The sequence below is a fragment of the Myotis lucifugus genome, unplaced genomic scaffold (assembly GCF_000147115.1).
Source record: "Myotis lucifugus unplaced genomic scaffold, Myoluc2.0 scaffold_2, whole genome shotgun sequence".
Taxonomy (NCBI): domain Eukaryota; kingdom Metazoa; phylum Chordata; class Mammalia; order Chiroptera; family Vespertilionidae; genus Myotis; species Myotis lucifugus.
The window spans coordinates 29046102-29069381 of NW_005871050.1; the positions used below are offsets into that span (position 1 = coordinate 29046102).

Here is a 23280-nt window from a genome sequence, read left to right on the forward strand (position 1 = left end):
GGGAGGCTGTCATAGGACAATTTCTCATTGTCTTCCAGGTTCTGATGACAGTGCTTTTTTTTAGAAGATCAGGGATCAGATGGACCAGGTTAGGGGATGAAATAGGTTGCCTGCAATCTGGTGTTTTATGCTCTTGACTAGGTGGTAGGTGAGGAGAGGTAGAGTGCTACCCACTAAGGGTAGCACTGACCAGGTTAGCAGAGATAAGACTCCGTGGGATCTGGTAGTACATGTGATTGTGTGGGCCAGGTTAGGGGATAAAGACATCTGAGGCTCTGCTAGTAGTGGGTAAGGGCAGAGGAGTAGAAATTCTCTCATTGTCCTATCTGTTCATAAGACTGGGTGGGTTGGGCCATGGGAAAAAGTACATCTGGCAGCATACACTTTTGGAAGGTTAAGCAGCAAGAGATAGGATTGAAATCAGCCACCATATTAGTGGTTTATTATTATAAGTTCATTTGTTAAGGCTGATCTTGTTATTATTTTAATTTTATTTGTTAAGGCTAAATGAAAGGCCACTTAAAACCAAAAGTAAGTGCAAAGCTGAATTTACTGCTGTGACTGCCTCACTGATTTCTTCCCTGCAGCTCCAGCTGACCCTGGGCTCTTGCATGCCCCCTCCCCCCTGTACTCTACCAGCTTTCAGCCAAGGAGATAAAATATCTAGCTGCTCCTGGCGACTATCTTGTAACTCCTGAAGTGCCTTATTAAAACTCTTTGGTGTGTTCCTGTAAAGGAGAACCTACTAAAGTTTGGGCAAAATTTGCATTAAGGGGGAACAAAGTAAAAGTGATTTTATGAGAGGCTTGCAAGCCGATACAGTGAATGCACTGCTGTATGAATACAGAATTGGAATTGATATGTGTTACATTTTTGAACTGTGAATGTTTGCTTATGAAGTGTTAGAAAAAAGTTCTCTATGTGCAAAGTTTTCAAAGTAGACATGATGTCCTGTTGGTTGACAAGTTAAAGGTATCATTCTTAAGGGCCCTGGCTTTCTGCCTGCAGGAGTGACTGATAGGTCCTAAAACAATTCAAGGCCTGTTTGCCAAATAGTTTCTTGAAACAATGTTGGCAGCATTCAAAATGCTGGATCCTTCTGTCAGTTAAAGAAAAAAATTAGTTCCCTCTGTTACAAAGTAAAACTTGTATTTCTGATAAAACCACTCTTGCATATCAAACTCATAATTCCTGTCAAAAGTTGGCCCAATTGGTCTGCAACATGACACAGAGGTTTGGGCTTACCTAGTCCTTAAAGATTGACTCCATCAGATCTACCCTTTTAGGACTATTGGTTATGACTTTTTCAGGTTACAATCAGTAACAGTTTTATCACTGGTTCTGGGAACATCATTGTGGCCCTTAAAATTAATGTCTTGTTTTATATGATGGACATTCCACACATCGAAGTGGTTATAACTGATACTGTTAACTGTATTGTAAAAATTAATATTTTTAATATGTGTAATACTTCTCTTGCTTGTAAGAGATGTTCACAGTGGAGAAATGTCACAATTTGAATAGTGGTGTTCAAATAGTGGGACCACTATACAGCCAGCCTCCCACTGGATCTCTCAGCCCAGCCATGTGCTATTAGTAAAGCAGTATAGGATGCCAGAGAAAAGGGAAATGGTGGAAGGGAAGGTCTCAGTCTTGATTAAAGAGCTAGTAGAGACAGGAGTACTTAAGAAACCTATCCAACAGATTGCACAAACTGCCCTCCCACTTGGGCCAGTAAATTTTGAGACAGTTAGTTGCACCACATGTGTCTGTGACTGACAATTATGTAAACTGGCTTCTCTGGCAAAGAAGATGTGGCCACTAGACAAAGGCACCTCCTGGTGTTGTGAACATGATGCGGATGTAAGATTGTGTCTATATTTGATGTCTTTTGGACTTTTAAATAATTAACCTGTTATGAAGACCTAACTCAGGAGGAATTATGAAACTTTATTTTTTCTACTTTAATTCTATGTTCTCTATTTAATGAGGATTGGGAAGCCTCACCTTTAAGACTATTACGGAGTATCTAAGCAGAATCACTGTTTCTCCCTAAGCAAGCTTGTTTCTATCACTGGGATCTAGGCAGGCAATTAAATGTTTTGATTTTAACATCTAACTCTTTCAATGCCTCTTAGGCTATAAACATGGATGATGATTATATCTGTGTTCTTTAGCAGAGGAATTTATGTAAAAAAGTAGAAAATAAGATTGTCACAATAAACTGTAATGTGTATAATACACATCTATTAGTACCAAAATTGTGATTTAGTACTTCTCTACAACCATCTTTTACTATGTGTGTTCGTGAGCAGCAAAGTGGCTAAAAGACAAGAAGTAATGTGATGAAAACAGAGCAAAATGCTTTTTATATAAGAAGATTTACTTTCCCCACAGACTCTGAAGATTAAAGGAAGAAAAGCAGATCACAGATCAGACATTATATGAAAGAAAAATCAGCTTATAATTCCATCTGCTATCATATCTATTGTTTCCTATAACCTAGTATGTGCACTACTATTACTACTTCCTGCTCACCTTCTGGGACATCTACATAAAGAACATGTTCTATGTCTTAGGGGCATTGAACTAGAGATTTTATTAGAATATTAGAAAAAGTGATCTAATATTACAGATTTCTACCTTTTACAGATAATGCTGTAGATCCAGATGTATCTGCCAGGACGGTCTTTATAGATGTTGAGGAGGTCAAGAATAAATCTTGTTTGACCTTTACTGATGATGGATGTGGAATGACGCCTCATAAATTACACCGAATGCTCAGGTAAAAATGTTTCATTCTTTGTCTCTTGTGTTCATGAACTATAGTTAAGGCTTAATAATTTTCTTTAATATTTTACTTTCCCTTTATTCATTTAACAAATATTTATTGAGCATTTATTATGTGCCAGGGCACTGGTTATGAAATAGATACTGTTTTTGCCCTCACAGAACATACAGTCTAACTAGCAATTCAAACAATTAAGCAATCCTATATAATAAAACCCTAATATGCAAATTGACCAAATGGCAGAACGACCAGATGCTATGATATGCACTGACCACCAAGGTACAGATATTCAACGCAGGAGTTGCCTCCTGGTGGTCAGTGTACTCCCACAGGGGGAGCGCAGCTCAGCCAGAAGCCAGGCTCAAGGCTGGAGAGTGCAGCGGCAGTGGCGGGAGCCTCTCATGCCTCCACAGCAGCACTAAGGACCCTTTGGGGGATGTCCGCCTGCCCCAAGGGGTTCTGAACTGTGAGAGGGCGCAGGCTGGGCGGAGAGACCCTCTCCCCCCCAGTTCACGAATGTCGTGCTTGTGCACCGGGCCTCTAATAATCATAATAAAAATGATAAGTATAATGATAAGAAAGTATAGGATGCCATGGGACAAGTCAGCAGGGGAACACAATCTGATAAGAGGTCAGGAAAAGTGCCATAGATGAAGTATTAGTTAAGAGCTAAGTGTGAGTAGTCAAGTTTAACAAGGTAAAGGAACAGGGTATGAAGGGATAGAATTCAGGTGAAGAGAAGAGCAAGTACAAAATGTGGAGGCCATCACTGGTCTGGGACCTTCTATAATTTATATTAACCTAAATTACTCTTAGATCAGAAGTATTGGAATTGGGATGATCTTTGGATTAAAACTATGAATGTAGCTGGGTATAATCAAGCCCCATGAAAGATAAATACAAGGCATTTATATACATAATCTTTGAAGATTTTGCAGTAGAAATTCAAAGTCAGGAAATTCTTTTATAGCTGCTGAAGGTAGTGATACCGATATCTATTGCCACTCTCAGTTCAGCTAATTACTTGAAAAGGTTTGTGGTTGAGAATGTACTTTATGATCTTCACATATCACTCAGTGAAAAATGAGTATTTTCTTAATTCCTTCCTTCTTTCTTCATTTTATTTAGCAGATGAGGTTGATTACTCTCCATCTGGCTTCCTGAACTAGTATGTGAAGCATGAGTAACAATGGAGGGATTCTATAGAGGGAAAAGGGCTTCAAACTATAGAATTGGAAAACATTAATTTTGTTGTAATTCTCTTTGAAGGTATTCTAATTCTGTAACCCTATTTGTAGGGAAATCCAGTTGATCCATCAAAGAAAAGAAATGAAATTTGGGCATAACTAATTATAATTTTGGTTATGTTTTACTACTCAGCAGTACCTTGTGTTTCAGACCCTCATAATTACAAGAATGTTTGAGGAAAGCATCTAGAAGTGAGATAAAAATGTGTTCAGTATGTTGGTGAAGTTATAGAGCTGGCCATCACTTTTATCTGCTAAAGTTAATATTTTTTATTAAAATAAATACACTTTTAGATGGGATGGAACAAAAATATTTATATATCTAACTAGAGGCCCGGTGCACAAAAATTTGTGCACTGGTGGGGGGAGGGGGGTCCCCCAGCCCGGCCTGTGCCCTCTCGCAGTCTGGGACCCCTCGGGAGATAACGACCTGCTGGCTTAGGCCTGCTCCCGGGTGGCAGAGGGCACGCCCAATCCCTAGGTGCAGCCCCTGGTCAGGCTCAGAGCAGGGCCGATTGGGGAGTTGGGGCACCGCCCCCTGTCATGCACAGAGCAGGGCGGATCGGGAGGTTGCGATGCCACCCTCAGTCATGCTCAGGGTAGGGCCGATTGGGGGGTTGGGGCACCGCCCCCTGTCACACCCAAGGCAGGGTCAATGGGGAGGTTGCGGCGCCACCCCCTGTCACGCACAGAGCAGGGCCGATCAGGGGGTTGGGGAGCTCCCCCCTGTCACGCACAGAGCAGGGCCCATCAGGGGGTTGAGGAGCTCCCCCCTGTCATGCACAGAGCAGGGCCGATCAGGGGGTTGAGGAGCTCCCCCCTGTCACTCACAGAGTAGGGCCGATAGGGGAGTTGGGGCACCGCCCCCTGTCACACACAGAGCAGGGCGGATCAGGGGGTTGGGGCGCTGCACCCTGTCACACTCAGGGCAGGGCCAATGGGGAGGTTATGGCTCTACCCTGTCACACACAGAGCAAGGCCCGTGGAGGGGGGTTGGGGCGCCACCCTCTATCACCCACAGAGCAGGGCGGATCAGGGGGTTGGGGCACCACCACTGTCACACTCAGGGCAGGGCCGATGAAGAGGTTATGGCTCTACCCTGTCACACACAGAGCAGGGCCCGTGAGGGGTGGGGGGAGTTGGGGCGCTGCACCCTGTCAAACACAGAGCTGCAGGGCGATCAGGGGGTTGGGGAGCTCCCCCCTATCAGGCACAGAGCAGGGCTGATCAGGGAGTTGGGGTGCCTTCCCCTGTCACGAACAGAGCAGGGCAGATAGGGAGGTTGTGGCCCCGCCCCCTGTCACACACACAGAACTGCAGGGTGATCAGGGGGTTGGGGAGCTCCCCCCTGTCACACACAGAGCCCCAGGGCAATCAGGGGATTGGGGAGCTCCCCCCTATCAGGCACAGAGCAGGGCTGATCAGGGGGTTGGGGCGCCTTCCCCTGTCACGAACAGAGCAGGGCGGATAGGGAGGTTGTGGCCCTGCCCCCTGTCCCACACAGAGCCGCAGGGCGATCAGGGGGTTTGGGCGCTGCCCCCTGTCACGCTGATCCCGGTGCCGGGAGGCCTCGCGGCTCTGCTGATCCCAGTGCTGGGAGGCATATTACCCTTTTACTATATAGAATAGAGGCCTGGTGCACGGGCGGGGGCCGGCTGGTTTTCCCTGAAGGGTGTCCTGGATCAGGGTGGGGGTCCCCACTGGGGTGCCTGGCCAGTCTGGGTGAGGGGCTGAGGGCTGTTTTCAGGCTGGCGGGTGACTGAAGCTCCCAACTGCTCCTTTTTTCTTTTCTTTTTTTTCTATTGTGGGCCAGCTTTAGCTCTGAGGCCTCGCTGCTGAAAGCAGGTTTCTGGCCTTTACCTTCTGTATTTGATACAATGTTGCGGTCCGGCTGGCTGAAGCCCGGCTGACTGAAAGCCGGTTTCTAAGGTTTTGTTTAGCTTCTATATTTGCAACATAGTTGCTTAGAGTTGCAGCTGAGAGGCCGGCAAGTCAGGCGGGGAACGTTAGAGTCCGCAGTCACTGGAGCAAGCAAGCCTCCCAGTTCACTTCAGAGCATGGCTGCCAGCTGCCATCTTGGCTGACAGTTAATTTGCATAAGGATATGCTGATTAGCCAATGGGAAGGGTAGCGGTCGTACGCTAATTACCATGTTTCTCTTTCATTAGTGTAGATTCTGCATGTACTAGTTTATTTTCTAAATCACTTATCTTCTGCCCTAGCTGGTTTGGCTCAGTGGATAGAGCATTGACCTGCAGACTGAAGGGTCCTGGGTTTGATTCCGGTCACAGGCACATGCATGGGTTGCGGGCTCGATCCCCAGTAGGGGACATGCAGGAGGCAGCCGATCAATGATTCTCTCTCATCACTGATGTTTCTATCTCTCTCTCCCTCTCTCTTCCTCTCTGAAATCAAAAAAAATATATTTAAATAAATAAATCACTTATCTTTTTATCAACTCCTTCCCACCACACCTTATTCCAGTGATGTTGGTGTCAAATAGTGGGCCCAGCAGATCTTACCACTTTCCATTTTGTCTGTGGAAACTATGTCTGTGAAAATTGGTGCTTATAGTTACAAAGCAGGAGGAAAAAGGAGGATGGTTTTTTAAATAATTGCAACAATTTTTGTTCCAGATTCATTCAACAAATTTATACTGGACACCTATGTGAAAGTCACTGGAGATAAAGTGTTGAACCAGTCAGACATGATCTTTGCTCTCAAGGGGCTGACAGTTAAAGAGAAATATAGAAAGGGATTGATTAGAAGCAATACTACTAAATAGGCTGTCCCACCTAGTAATAACTGCTATGAAAAAAGTAGTTTCTATGAGAACATATAATGGAGGGATCTGCTCCAATCTATGGAATACAAAAAAAGGCTACCCTTAAGAAATGACATTTGAGTTGAAATATGAAGAATGTGTAATATTCATTTAAAATTTCATTTCTTTCTTGGGGAACAAAACAGACCTAAACAGGTGGAAACCTCTTTCACCATAGCCTTTTCTGGCATTATCATGTCAAATATATTTCCCACCATTTTGAGCTGGGAAATTGTTCCTCATATTTAAAAGTTAATTTTAAAGAATTTTAAAAGTCCTGGATTATGTATGGTGTACGTGCTGGATTTTATTTCTGATCGTAACTTAAAACAAACTTCAATCTGTTAGGAGGTCCCATCTATTTAGAAGAGATCATTTAATCCAATCCTAACTTCTAGCCAAGGATTTCACTTAGCACACTTTCGTTTTTAAATAATTGAACTTTAGAGGTAGCTTTGAAAATTATTATTAAGTATATTAATTTTTCTTATATGGGTTGGGGGAATATTACCTTTATATTTGGAAAAAATAATAGAGGTAGATGTGCAAAATTGTTAAGCCTACAGAAATTCTATTTGATCTATAACGTTCTTATAATCCTATCCACATTTTCCATCTCTTTATGGTAACCTTCCAATTTTCAGGCAAATAAAATAGTTATATAACTGCAGCAACAGTTTCTCCATAAATACAGAATCCCATGAAAATCAAATAAAAAAGGAAAAGCCTATCATTAAATTTAAGGCCCATAATTAATTATCTTTAGCTTTTGCGATTAGTGTGTGAATCAGCTGGTCTATATATTCAGCTGCCTTGTTCAGCAAGGTGGAAAACCTCTTCTTTCAGAGGACAAGAATAAACAGCATCCACAGATCCATGGATTGAAGGATTTGCTGCTCAGAAGTGCATTTCCTAGTAGGTCATTTTTAAAAACGACAGCAAGAGAATGGCAATGTGCTTAGTCTTTCATTCTTTGATATTGCATATTACATCACAATGTATCTAGGAAACAACAGTGCCCACCCTTGTATGTTCATGGATTTTCTAAGGTTTGTTTCATTGGTCAGAGTCCCAATCTAAATTCACCTCTGTAGATTTTAGAATATTGACATTTTAATAAAGTTAGGAGCAAGCTGCTGTCTTCCTGAATTCCACTCAAAGAGCTGGTATCCAAGCCCCCTTGGTCTGTAAACACTGTTGTCTCTTACATGAAAGGATAGAACAGGACTTAGTGAAGTGAAACCACCTATCTAAGCCAAGCTATCTCTGTGGAAAATGAGTGAGCTATACCAAACTATACAAAATTCATTCCTACAATTCTATCATTTATTGTGAGGGCTTTTATATTAGGTAGTTATTTGATTGGTATCTGGCATCCATTCTGCAATTTTCAGTTAAATAGAATACCTAAGTGGAATAAAAGAACACATGGGAAGAATGAAGTGGAACATAACAACAATATCCAGAGTTCCAGATTCTCTCTTCTCATTATTCATAACCTTTTCCATTTCTTGTTCTGGCCTTACCCTACTACTTACTTTCTCAACCTTGTACAGCCATTTGATCTTCTCAAACTAAGTAACACAAACAGGGTTTATACTCACAAAAGGGAAAAGAGATGATAGCTGGAAGAAAGGTCAGGAATGGCTAGGAAATTAAGAAAGTAATATAGAATTTTGTTTTCACTACTTTCTCTTGACCACCTAACTGAAATTTTTGTAGCATTAGAGAAAGTTTAAGTTCAGATAACCATGTAGATTCATTTCACATGGTAGGTTACTGCTTATGAAGAGCCTTGAGTTTTATGTATGATATTAGGTCTGAAGTGGAGCTAGAGGATAGCACACAACAATTCTCAGTGACTTCTAGAGTTAGTTTAAAATTCAAGTTTGAATATTATCTATATATATAAAACCCTAATATGCAAATAGACCGAACAGTGGAACAACCAAACAACTGAAGAACCGGTCGCTATGATGTGCGCTGACCACCAGGGGGCGCATGCAGACCATGGCGGGCATCGACCGCGGCAGGATGGTGGAGCAGGTGAGCAGGGGCGCCAGAACAAGGTGGGGTGCCAGTCGCTGTCATCAGGGTGAGCCTCTGGTGGTTACTGAAAATTCTTTGCTCCCGCACGCCGCAGTCCCACCCAGCGCTTGCACCCACTGCCGGCACTGGCCCTGCTGGCACCTGCAGCTGACACTGGAGCCACTGCTCGCACCCACTGCCGGCACCTGGCGCCGGTCCTTATCGCTCAGCACCATGAGCAGGTGCAAGCAGCGGCTGCCAGCCCTGATCGCCCTTGAGGGCTTCTCCACCTCCTCCTGCTCCTGAGGGGTGATCAGGGCAGCAGCCTCTGCTCGCACCCACTGCTGGCACTGGCCCCAATCGCTACCTGCTGTCAGCAGGTGCAAGCGGGGCGTTAGCGCATGGGAGCAGCGGTGGCAGGAGCAGGGCTGCTAGCAGAGAGGGGACCAGGGGCGGCGGTGGGAGGGACCAGGCGGGGGCGCGGAGGATAGGCTGAGACCCGCCCCTTTGCCCACCACAGCCTTGTGGCCCAGAGTTCCTTTCAAGGTGCTTGAATTCATGCACTGGGCCCCTAGTTTTGTAATATATTGTGCATGTAGTATATAATTTATTCCTCATAATAACCACATCTTTTATACCCAGTTTTTTTCATTAGAAGAATAGGAATGCCCTAATCTTACCAACTTCTGTAAGTTTATTTCCTGGAATACTAAGGCCCATAGACAGCAGAAACACAATAGTCTTTGGTATTTTCAAATAAACTGCTGCCCCAGAAATTACTTTTCCTTGTGTTATATTTATTTGTAGGTGCACAAAGCTCTTGTAAATTGTTTACTCTAGAAGGATGTAACACTTTGAAAAAGAAAATTAAAAGATGGTACTCCTTCTTAGGGAAAACACAAACCACAGCCTTCAGGAAGTGGAAACCAGGGAACTCAATCCTGCTCAAAAGTATAAGAACCAAGGCCATGCTGCTCAGACATAGCATATAGAGTATCTATTTTATTGATATTGGAGAAGCATCTAATCTGTAACATATGAAATCTTTCCTTAGACTGTAACACAAGGGCAAGAATCTTGTCTCTTTTTATTAACAGTTTTGTCTCCAGTATTTAGCACAATGCATGGCACATAATAGGTACTTAGTAAATATTTATTGAATGAATGATAGTGTATAACACTGTAAACTTAGTCAATCTGGAAAGAAATAATCCTTAAAATTAGTTTTATTTGTGGTGAGGGAAGATATATGAGGGAGATAATAATAATCATTTTCTAGGTTTCATATCTTTTTTTTGGTTCTATTATTCTGTTGCATGTTTGAATGGAGAATGTATAAAAGGGAAAAGATCTGACTCCCAGATTAAGCTGATCATAAGGAGATACAGAGATTGTTGAGGTGACTCAGTGAAATGCCCTTAATAGAACAAGAGACTTTATACTGCAGCTGTTTGCTGATACTCAGAGGCAGAACTACCTATTTTTATCCCTTGGCCACATTCCAACAAACTGTCCCAGCAGATGAAGCAGAGGGTAAGAATTGGAAGGGTTATCTTTTGGGTGGAGAGTTGAAATTGTTTAGATATATAACCTTTGACTTTCAGATTTCTAGAAGGTGATGTAACCAGGTTAGGGGATGCCTAGCTTGGCACCTCTGACCAGTGCCACTATCTGGTACTTTTGTTACCCTCTATACAGTATACTCTGAGATAACCACGCTTTTTACACTACCTTAACCTTACTATTAGCAATCAGAGCCATTTTCTCTAGACCCATGGACTTCTCCAGCTATCTTTGCTAGTAAAAAGAGGCCGCCTTTACATTTATAGAATGGGACACTAATGTACTGGAAGTATTTATGCACACACAAACCACACAGGAAAATCAGTCCCATTACCTCATAGTAGTTTCCTATGTTTTTAACTTAATAGTTTTGCCCAGAATATCAACAGGAAAAAAGGAATGACGTTTTACAAGTGTTATTCATTTGTAAGCTAAACATTCTGCTTGTCACCTATTGTAGGATGCTTTTTATCTTTCTGCTTTCTTTTTTCTGATTTATTTTTTCTTGTGCAATTACAGCTTTGGCTTTACAGATAAAGTAATAAAGAAGAGCCAGTGTCCCATCGGGGTCTTTGGTAATGGTTTCAAGTCAGGCTCCATGCGGCTAGGAAAGGACGCTCTTGTCTTCACCAAGAATGGGGGTACTCTCACTGTTGGACTCCTATCACAGACCTACCTGGAATATGTCCAGGCCCAGGCAGTTATTGTGCCAATTGTTCCATTCAACCAGCAAAACAATATCCTTTCTGGAAATGTTGGTTAAAAATTAGTCTAATCTGATATTTTGATAGAAACCTCTTTCTTCACAACAAATCCAGCTATCAATTCAACTGTCCTAAACTTAACTTGAATTCCCCCTATTAAATGTTTTTTTAAAAATAACTGGACAATTTACAGAAGCCTAGAAATGTTTTTGTTGTATGGAAAATTTCACTGTTATGTGATTTGATCTCTATCTCTCCCACACCACCACTCCCTTGGTAAAGTGCCCCCTCTCTCTTATTTTTCTCCTAAGGGCAGCTACATTTGTATCATACTCCTAGAAACCTTCTATTCATCAGCTTATCTGATGGCAGAATCACTCATTTCCCCATTCCTAGTCAAGCTGTTATTTTTATTAGATACCAGGTCGTCTTGACCCAAGCAGTAAAGCAGTAAAGTTTGAGCTCATTGCTTCCAAAGGGTCTGAAAATTCAGCCTTTGATCTGTTTTGTAAATATAGGACAGTCTTTACATTATATTTTTGAAGCTATATTCTTCAGGGGTAACTGATTTTTATGTTTGTCTCTACAACCTTTATTCATTTTGCCTTTTCCTTTCTTCTGTAGCAGTGATACCCATGCTTTATGTCTATATTTTGTCTAAACATACAACACAAAAGGCAGATCTTCCTAATTATAGCATCTTCTTAAAATATTAAGTTTTCTTTGACTGTATTTGGTTTTACAAAAAATGATTATTACTGAGGATTCCTTGCCCAGCCTAGAAGCCATCTTGAACTATTCAATTTTCAACAGTGAAAATGACCTGCTGTCCCAGTTTGATGCCATCCCAGGCAAAAAAGGCACTCGTGTTCTCATTTGGAACATCCGCAGGTATAGTATACCAAGGGTGATAGATTTTAATAAGCAAAGGTAGTATAATGAAGTACATTTTAATAAATTTCTAGAGAAGCAGAGTAGATAAATTTTGATAGATATTTGCATTTCATTGCATACTTTTTCTTAACTTTTGTACAACCACAGCTCTGTGAGAGATAGTGGTTCTTATTAGTAAAATGTGGAGCTTGATAATGAAGAGACATGCATATCCTGAAGCTATTGCCACAAATAATCAAGACAGTTCAATGTTATTCTAAAATATTTAGAATCCATTATACATATCTATTTTATATTCATGGTCACTGTTTTGAGATAGGTACATGATAGTTATTTAACTTATTTGACTGAAAATAAAATATGAAAACTAGACATTAACAAGCATTTTCCTTAAGATTGGGAACAAGACAAGGATGTCTGCCTTTACCACCATTATTCAAAATACTCCTTGAAGTCCTAGCCACAGCAATCAGACAACAAGAAGAAATAAAAGGTATCCAAGTTGGAAAGGAAGAAGTAAAATTGTCATTATTTGCAGATGACATGATAGTGAATATAGAGAACTCTAAAGATTCCACCAAAAAAACTAGAACTGATAAATGAATTCAGTAAAATAGCAGGATACAAAATAAATATCCAGAAATCAGTTGCATTTTTGTACACCAATAATGAACTATCAGGGAAACTAAGAAAACAATCCCACTCACAATTACTTCAAAAAGAATAAAAATGCCCAGGAATAAATTTAAGCAAGGATGTAAAAGACGTGTACTGGAAAAGTATAAGACACTGAAGAAAGAAATTAAAGAAGGTACAAATAAGTGTGTTCATGGATTGGAAGAATTAACATCATTGAAATGTCCATAATACCTAAAGCAATTTTTAGATTCAATGCAATTCTTATTAAAATACCAATGACATATATCACAGATCTAGAACAAATATTCCAAAAATTTATATGGAACCACAAAAGATCCCGAATAGCCACAGCAATCTTGAGAAAGAAGAACAAATTTGGAGGAATCATACTACCTGATATCAAACTATAGTACAAGGTCATAATAATAAAAACAGTGGTACTTGCATAAAAACATATATAGAGGTCAAGGGAACAGAATAGCCCAGAAATAAACCCATGACTTTATAGTCAATTAATATTTGACAAAGGAATCAAAACATACAATGGCATAAAGATAGTCTATTCAGTAAATGGTGTTGGTAAAATTGTACAGATATGAAACTAGACCACCTTTTTACAACATACACAAGGATAAACTCAAAATGGACAAAAAACTTAAATGTAAGTCGTGAAACCATAAAAATCCTAGAAAAAAAACATAGGCAGTAAAATCTCGGACATTTCTTGTAGCAATATTTTTTCTGATATATCTCCTCAGGCAAGGGATACAAAAAAAATAAACAAATGGGAATACATCAAACTAAAAAGTTTTGCACAGCAAAGGAAACCGTCGACAAAATGAAAAGAGAACCCACTGAATGGGAGACATTCTTGCTGAATACATCTGATAAGGAGTTAATATCCAAAATGTATAAAGAACTCATTAAACTGGACACCAAAAGAATAAACTATCCAATTTAAAAATGGGCATGGGATGTGCTCTCCCTCTCCTTTCCCCAGGCACACTCTTTGGAGCATGCCTTTCCCCCTCTTCCCTCAGGCATGTTAGTTTTGCTTTCTTTCTCCTAAGCTCCAAGGGCCCTTCTTTTGCCTCTATAACGTGTTTTCTAAGTCATACACCCCAGCTGGTTCACTTCTTCTACCTCTGTGATTTTCTAAATAAACTTTTGCTTGTATTTGAGTTCTTGGCTCTGAATTCTTTATTAGCCGAACTCAAGGCTGGGGTGTAATTCCGCCATTAACATTGAGAGGGACTAGTATTCCTTCATTTGTGGGGTAGCAGTAGTCTCCCTACAGAACAGAGACTTCTGATTTGTCTCCTGATGACTGTTTTGCTTCTTGATTGTGCTTGACCTCTCCAGGACAGGGCTTCATCTTTCCTTTCCCAGTCTCAAAAAAAAAAAAAAAATGGGCACAGGACCTGAATAGACACTTCTCCAAAGAGGACATTCAGATGATCAATAGGCATATGAAAAGATGCTCAAAATCACTAATCATCGACAAGTGCAAATTAAAACTACAAAGAGATATCACCACGCACCTGTCAGAATGGTTAGCATCAATAAATCAACAAACCACAAGTGTTGCGGAGGATGTGGAGAAAAGGGAACCTTTGTGCACTATTGGTGGGAATGCAGATTGGTGAAGCCAAAATGGAAAGCAGTATGGAATTACATTGAAACATTAAAAATGGTAATGCCTTATGATGCAGCAATTCCACTTTGGGGAATTTATCTGAAGAAACCCAAAATACTAATTCAAAAGAATAAATGACCCCTATGTTCATTGCAGCATATTTACAATAGCCAACATTTGGAAGCAGCCTAAGTGTCCATCAGTAGATGAGTGGATAAAGCATCTATGGTACATTTACACAGTGGAATACTACTCAGCTGTTAAAAGAAGGAAATCTTACCTTAGCAACAGCATAGATAGACCTGGAGATTATGCTAAGTGAAATAAGTCAGTCAGATAAATACCATATGATTTCACTCATATGTAGAATCTAATGAACAAAATGAACTAGTAAGCAAAATAGAGACAGATTCATAAATAGCAGGCTGACAGCTGTTGGAAGAGGGGTTGGGAAACTGGGTTGGGGGTTGGAGGGATTGAGCAAAAAAGCAAAAAAGCAAAAACTCATGGACATGGACAACAGTGTGGTGACTGCGGCATGGGGGTGGAACTGGAGAAGAGTATATGGGGGATAAATGGTGATGGATGAAGACTTGACTTGAGGCGGTGAACACACAATACAGGGTACAGATGATGTGAAGTGGAATTGTGTACCTGAAACCTGTATAATTTTGTTAACCAATGTCACCCCAATAAATTCAGTAAAAAGGGAATAAAAGAAAAAGACACATAAGGGTAACAAAGCACAACACAATCTTTAAAAATAAAGACCTCTGTATTAGTGGTTTAGAGGAGCTGAATTAGAAGTAGAAAAATATTTTTTTAAATTAAATCTTTATTGTTCAGATTATTACAGTTGTTCCTCTCCCCCCCCCATAGCTCCCCTCCACCCGGTTCCCACCACACCTTCTGCCCTTACCCCCCCCCCCCACCACTGTCCTCATCCATAGGTGTACGATTTTTGTCCAGGCTCTTCCCACACCCCCACACCCCTTTCCCCTGAGAAAAGTCAGTCCACCCCCTTTCTAAGCTTCTGATTCTATTAAATTCCCCAGTTTTTCTGTTCATCAAATTTTTTATTCACTTAATTTTTAGGTTCACTTGTTGGTAGAAAAGAGTGTCATAATTTTATCTTTACCTTTTTCTTCCTCTTCCCCTCTAAAGGATACCTTTCAGCATTTCATATAATACTGGTTTGGTGGTGATGAACTCCTTTAGTTTTTTCTTATCTGTGAAGCTCTTTATCTGACCTTCAATTCTGAATGATAGCTTTGCTGGGTAAAGTAATCTTGGTTGTAGGTTCTTGGTATTCATCACTTTGAATATTTCTTGCCACTCCCTTCTGGCCTGCATAGTTTCTGTTGAGAAATCAGCTGACAATTGTATGGGTACTCCCTTGTAGGTAACTAACTGTTTTTCTCTTGCTGCTTTTAAGATTCTCTCTTTGTCTTTTGCTCTTGGCATTTTAATTATGATGTGTCTTGGTGTGGTCCTCTTTGGATTCCTTTTGTTTGGGGCTCTCTGTGCTTCCTGGACTTGTAAGTCTATTTCTTTCACCAGGTAGGGCAGTGGTTCTCAACCTTCCTAATGCTGCGACCCTTTAATACAGTTCCTCATGTTGTGGTGACCCCCAACCATAAAATTATTTTCATTGCTACTTCATAACTATAATTTTGCTACTGTTATGAATCGTAATGTAAATATCTGATATGCAGGATGTATCTTCATTGTTACAAATTGAACATAATTAAAGCACAGTGATTAATCACAAAAACAATGTGTAATTATATATGTGTTTTCCAATGGTCTTAGGTGACCCCTGTGAAAGGGTCATTCAACCCCCAAAGGGGTCTCGACCCACAGGTTGAGAACTGCTGAGGTAGGGGAAGTTTTCTGTCGTTATTTCTTCAAATAGGTTTTCAATATTTTGCTCTCTCTCTTCTTCTGGCACCCCCATAGTTCTGATGTTGGTACACTTAAAGTTGTCCCAGAGGCTCCTTACACTATCTTCATATTTTTGGAATCTTTTTTCTTTTTGCTTTTCTGCTTGGGTGTTTTTTGCTTCTTCGTATTTCAAATCTTTTGACTTGATTCTTGAGATCCTCTAGTCTGCTGTTGTATCTCTGTATATTATTCTTTATTTTAGTCAGTGTATGCTTAATTTCTAGTTGGTCCTTTTTCATATCCTCGAGGGTCTCACTAGATTTCTTGAGGGTCTCACTAAATTTATTGGTGGTTTCTAGAAAATTCTTGAAAAACCTTATAACTGTGGTTTTCAACTCTCTATCCAGTAGTTTGCTTTCCTCCATTTCTGTCATTTGTGACCTGTTTCTTTGTCTCCGCATTTTGGCTGCTTCCCTGTGTTGATAGAGTGGCTTTCTGTGCTAGGTGTCCTATAGTGCCCAGTGGCTCAGCCTCCCCAATTACCTGAGGTGGACACTCTTGGTGCACCCCTTTGTGGGCTTTGTGCACAGTCTTGTTGTAGTTAAGCCTTGATTGTTGTTGGTATCACTGGGAGGAATTGACCTCCAGGCCAGTTGGCTGTGAGAATCAGCTGTGTCTATGGTAGGAGAACTTCTGTGCTGGAGACACCCTTCTGGGGCAAGACTTGCTTTAGTGGGGCTTTGGTGCTCACTGAGTCTGCCCCCTGAGTGTGTCCCTTATGGATCTGAGGAGTTGTAATCTGGATGGTCCCACTCTGACCACTGGGTACACTGGCTCTTGGATCTCTAAGGAAGTGCTAATTTAGCCTCTGCTTGAGGCTACCCAGCAGGAGCTACGGAGAGATCTGCAGAGTCGTCTTCTTTGTTTGGTGTTTTGTGGTGCCCAGATGAGGCCCAGCTGTGAAGCAATGCAAGTTGCTGTGGGGCCTTGGGCCTTCTTTTGGATGTTCTGGGTCTCTCTGACCCAGCTGCAGTTTGTTAGGTAATTTTAGATTGCAAAGGACCAGGCCATTCATATGCAAAAGCCTCTGCACACAGCTTGGGTGGGGCGGGGTCTCAGGGAATCAACAGGGTGGAGCAAACAGCTATGGCTGATCCTCAGCCCTGCCCTAAGTGGCCCCAGGTCTCAGGGTCCCTTAGTAATCACTGCAAGCACCTGTGAGATAAAGCCACCCTCGAGTTCCACCCAATGCTAGACAGTCCAGTTTCTCCCCGTATGAGTCTGGGTCCCCAGACTCACCCAGAACTGCAGTTCAGAGCAGTTGGGAGCTTGAGACTCCCTCCCAATTGAAAAGGACAACTGTGTCCTCAGTTGCCAGCCCTTTCCACGTGCGCCTCCATACCTCTGCACTTTACTTCTGCACCTCCTCTGAGTCTCAGTGTGCTTTTCTCTTTCCTTCTAGTTGTAGAGTTTCCACTCAGCCAGCCTTCCTGTGGATCTGGATGATGTCTGTTTTGTCTTTTAGGTGTAGTTTTGAAGTGTTTGTGCGAGGCAGCAATTTTAGGTGTTTACCTATGCTGCCATCTTGGTTTCTCCGACACAGTAGAAAAATCTTTGAAGCAGATAAATTTGAACTATAATGAGGTTGGCTTCTGGTTATGTGTTGAGAGCTAATAAGACAGTCTAGAAATACTCTAGATTATGTCATTTTTAAAAATTTAGTCACGTCAAATGGAATACAGTTAAGTGTCCACTAAAAACTAAAAAAAATTTATTATAAAATAGAGGTGTTATTTTTATGTTTAATAGAATAGGGTATCAGGTATATTTTTCTTCTTAACTCAAGTATTTCACCTCCTTTCCTAGCTGGATTAAACGTATATAAAAAACATGCTTGCCCTGGCCGTGTAGCTCAGTTGCTTAGAGCATTGTCCTCATACACTAAGGTTTCAAGTTCTATCCCCAGTCAGGGCACATACGAGAAGCAATCAACTTAATAAGTGGAACAACAAATTCTTGTTTTCCTCTCTCCAATTCCCGCCCCCCCCCACACACACACTCTTTAAAATCAATCAGTAAATTAAAAAACAAACAAACAAACGCTATGCTGGTTTGTATAGAGTACTTTCAACTCAAAAGAACAAAAAGTAAAGAGGTTTTTCTCACTGGCAATTTAGATTTTCTTTTGTCCTACTGGTAAAATGTCAAATAATATAATTTATATTGTAAAGGATCATTTTCCTGAGGTATTTGCAGTGACTTAAACACATTATTTGTACATTGTTTCTCAACTATATAGTAGTAGGTGTCATGTAAATACAGGATTCCATGGTCACATAACTTTAGGAAAAGCTGGCTTAAAGTTTACCATGCTGTTTTATTGCAGGACTTCTCAGAGGCTTCAATAGGCTAATGTTATTGCATTATATAACATTATATAAAAGCAATATAGTATGCAGCATTTCCCAATTTCAAAAAATGTTTCTCCAGACCTCTTTTCCTTGGATGGTGAATGGTGAGGGGCAAGGACAGGGAACCTCCTCAGAGTATGTGTTAGAGTGGGATGGGGTAGCAAGAATCAGGATTATCCGGGAAAATCCAGAATATAGTATTATAATGACATGGGCTTTATAAAAGCTACATGCCATAATGGCTCTTGCCCAGCCTTGAAGAAAGAGCTACATTTTCACCACAGCAGCTCTGAGCTTACAAAGCCTGAATGAAGTATGAAGGAGGTATCACTAAGCTTTGAGGTAGCTCTGAGGCTCAGGAATAGTTTTCAATTTTATTCATTCAGTCATGCAACCAACCTACCTTCCCTTCCCATCCCTTCCCTTCCCTTCCCTCCCTCTCTATTTAAGAGTATTTGGGAATACTACTGTTTTGTTCTGATTTATATGTTTTCTCCATAACGCATCACGAATAAAAATAGGTCTTGGCTTTTTTCACTGGCAGTTGTTAGTGATATAACTCAGAGTCTTGGAATGAACCACAGCTAAGTGACCCAAAATGATTATGAGAAAAAGAAAATCCTTATGCAAGGAATATGAGTACTATTATATTTAAAAGATAATTCCATAAATGATATTCTAGAGAACTAGCAAATTATAACTTTTTCCCTTAGAAATAAGATCTGTGAAAATCTCAGTATCTCCTTAGTCCTTACACAATTGCTAAAATTAGAAAAAGTAGGTTTGATTCATCTATTTATTCAGTTAGGAAAATGATGTTGAATGACCTACACAACAATACCCAGAAGGTTGGGATCTATTATAAGGTCCTTCTTTGAGGATAACTGATATCCAATTGCTTGAGCAGATCACATACATACACACTTTTCTTTTTTTCTTTCCTTCTGTACTTGGCATTACCACCTCTATGAAGCATATTAGATTTGTTCAGACTAGAAATAGCCTAAATATTGTGTGGTCTTCAAAGTGAGTAATGTGTAGTTCAGTACTGGTAGTCAGGAAAAGAAATAGGTATCTGAGTTTGGGCTCATATTGTTTCTTTTCTCTTGGGTTCCTAGTGCATTTTTGTCCTTTGGAACCAGATTTTGTTAGATTGGTACTTGTCTCTTTTACCCAGAAATAAAGATGGAAAGTCTGAGTTGGACTTTGATACAGATCAATTTGACATCCTGGTATCAGACTTTGGCACAGAAGAAAAAGAGACTGGTGGTGTTACCTCTGAACTGCCAGAAACAGAGTATTCTTTACGGGTGAGTAAGAATGGTTTTTCTTCAACAATGAGAGGTAAGATTTCCTGTAACATGAAAATCTATATAACAATATCTTTTTAGTTATATAAAGATGACAGTCTTTTAGCCGGGTGTTAGGATTCCTTTTCACTGGCTCCACCAAAAGAGATTAGTGAATAGATTCAATACCACCTTAGTATGGTAATTGACATAGTATAACATGGTATGGAAACAGCCAAATCCTTGCCCAGAATAGACCTCAGTTGCTAGCAGTGTTTAAAGGGGATGTTAGTAGAATTGGCTATATAATATAATAACTTTCCCTTCACTGTTCCATAGGCATTTTGTGGTATTCTGTATATGAAGCCAAGAATGAAAATTTTTCTACGTCAAAAGAAGGTGACTACCCAGATGATTGCCAAGAGCCTGGCCAATGTAGCATATGATATATATAAACCTACCTTCACAGTATCCTTACAACTACATGAAATTTATCTCTTCATTTCAGGATTAGATTTCAAAGTTGGCACAGAAAAACAAAAAAACTTTACTTTCTAATTAAAAAATGTATGTGATAGTACAAATCCTATTACAATACACTCTTTTTTTTTTATTCTCACCAGAAGATATTTTTCCATTGATTTTTTAGAGAGAGTGGATGGGAGGGAGGAGAGAGAGAGAAACATCTCACATTGATTAGTTGCTTCCCCCATGCGCCTGACCTGGGGAATGGAGCCTGCAAACAAGGTACGTGCCCTTGATCAGGATTCGAACCTGAGACCCTTTGGTTTCAGGAACAATATTCTAACCATTGAGAAAAACTGGCAAGGGCTACTCTGTTTCTTAGTTACCAATCTATCCACCTTTTTTTGTTGTTGTTAGAAACCACCTGGAAATGTAATAATACAGAATCCTGAGACGTTGGAGCTTCTGATTAAGTAGATTCTAAAATCTCTTTTTTAAATCATAAATTTTTTATTTTATTTTAAAATTCTAAGCTGATTCTAGTGAATAGCCAGGTTTGATACTCTGCTTTAAGATCCACACCATTTGGTTTGTATTGGGATTTTATTATAACATTGATTAAAACAAGCAAAATATTGACTAGAACTTGTTCATGTTTTGTTCAGCATGAACTTTTTTTTTAATATATATTTTATTGATTTTTTTACAGAGAGGAAGGGAGAGGGACAGAGAGTTAGAAACATCTATGAGAGAGAAACATCGATCAGCTGCCTCCTGCATGCCCCCTACTGGGGTTGTGCCCGCAACCAAGGTACATGCCCTTGACCGGAATCAAACCTGGGACCCTTGAGTCTGCAGGCCGATGCTCTATCCACTGAGCCAAACCGGTTAGGGCAAGCATGAACTTTTAAAAAATATTTTTATTGATTTCAGAGAGGAAGGGAGAGGGAGATAGAAACATCAATGATGAAAGAGAATCATTGATTGGCTGCCTCCTGCACACCCCCTACTGGGGATCGAGCCTGCAACCCAGCCATGTGCCCTTGACTAGAATCAAACCTGGGACCCTTCAGTCCACAGGCCGACACTATATCCACTGAACCAAACCCGTCTAGGACTCATAGCATGAACTTTTGTCATGACAAGTCCATACTTATATAGATAGAAATTAGGATAGTGGGAATTTAGGTTGATTTCCTGGGGTGAGATAAATCTTTAACAGTTTTAACTTGGATTTCCTTCTACTTCTCATAATGGCAGCCACTCAGAGAAATAGTTTCTCATTTTCAGTTCTAACCCCTCTCCCACTGCACTAGGAATGGATTTCAGACACTTGAAAGAATTAGGTCTAACTTTGTTGAGGGCTTTTTGGGCAAAAAAGTCTTTGAAAGGTTGAGAACTCATAAGAAATTATGAAAAATTACTCTTGTAATTTATTTTCTAGTAGCTAAGCACAGCTTTTGGATGAAGAAGCACTCTGTTTACTTTATCAAAGGTGTTATTTATCTTGTTTTGTCTTTCTTCCCCTGGCCAAAAATTATAAATTGTTGTTTCTTTTTAAAAATCTGTATAGTTGTTACTCTAAGCTGATTGTTTTCTCTCTCCTTTTTTTTTTTTTTTGAAATACATTGTATATTGGGGAAGTTCTTTTTAAAGCCCTGAACAAACACAATTTAACACAGCCAGAGGTAGCACTGTTAGCATCTATAGGTAAATTAGTTATATCCATATATGTAGGCTAAGATATCAGTGTCATAAATTTAACAGAGTCAGTCTAAAGAATTGTTTCCTAGCTACTTTTTAAAGATGTGCCACTTTTCTGTACTAACTTCTGTCTTTTATGGGTTTTTATCAGGGTGACTCCTATGCATTCTATTTGTACCGTAACTCTTCTTACCTGTCCTTCTCATTAAACTAGTTACCCTCTCTAATAGAATGTGGGCTAAACAAATTCACTATAGAGCCTGGCCGGCGTGGTTCAATGGTTGAGCATCCAACTATGAAACAGGAGGTCATGATTCTATTCCTGGTCAAGGCACATGCCCAGGTTTCAGGCTCAGTCCCCAGTGGGGCATGTGAAAGGAGCAGCTGATCAATGATTCTTTCTCATCATTGATGTTTTTATCTCTCTCTCCCTCTCTCTTCCTCTCTAAAAAAAATAAAAATGTATTAAAAAAAAACAACCAAAAAAAGATTCAAATAAAATTCACTATAGACATGAATAAAATGAAACTCCTAATAACATTTCCCCCAAGGTCACTGAGAGACAAGATCACTGATGCTGATTTACTTATTCCTCAGTTACTATAGGCCTCTTTTCCCTTCTTGTCCTCTCTTTATACTAATTTGGAGAACCTCTTATCCCAGTGTCCGCCCTTCTCATAATTTAGAATTTTAAAAGTGTACCATAGAAAGAAAGTATTTGACAATCTTTGCCTTAAAAATGTTAATTTTATGGTGTAGAGTTTTAGTGTGTTTGTTTGGGTGAGTTTTGTCCTGTTTTATTTTTGCATTTGTATAGGGTCTTACTTGTTTTTGCATTTGTATAGGGTCTTACTTGTGGTTTTATTTGAGCTTCTGGAGTCCAGAACATTATATGTTCTGAGCCAGACATTACTGTGTTCTCTCATACTGGCTCATTTGTCACTTGGGTTTATTCAATAGCTTGTTATTTAGAGGGGGATATTGATATCATTTTAAAAAATAGTAAGAAAGGATTTCAAAATGGCGGCTGAATAGGCAGAAATGTCTCACACCTTCTCCTGAGGTCAGGCCAGAAAAGCAACTAAATTGGAGAATATCCACCCAGAATTAACAAATTAGACACAGCTGAGGAGACAGTTTTCAATAAGGAGGGCAGAGGACGCCTAGAGAATGCTGCTTGCCAGCCATAACCCATGTGGAA

The 23280-nt window shown here is 40.2% G+C and overlaps 1 protein-coding gene across 1 annotated transcript in view; it reads left to right on the forward strand.

The window, feature by feature from the left end:
• The window catches only part of MORC4 (MORC family CW-type zinc finger 4), a 79548-nt gene that overhangs the window by 10300 nt on the left and 45968 nt on the right, over nucleotides 1-23280 (forward strand). The window contains 5 exon segments of the mRNA XM_006082271.3: nucleotides 2653-2785; nucleotides 10973-11190; nucleotides 11901-12048; nucleotides 19799-19931; nucleotides 20250-20378. Of these exon segments, the coding sequence (XP_006082333.1) occupies nucleotides 2653-2785; nucleotides 10973-11190; nucleotides 11901-12048; nucleotides 19799-19931; nucleotides 20250-20378 (761 nt within the window).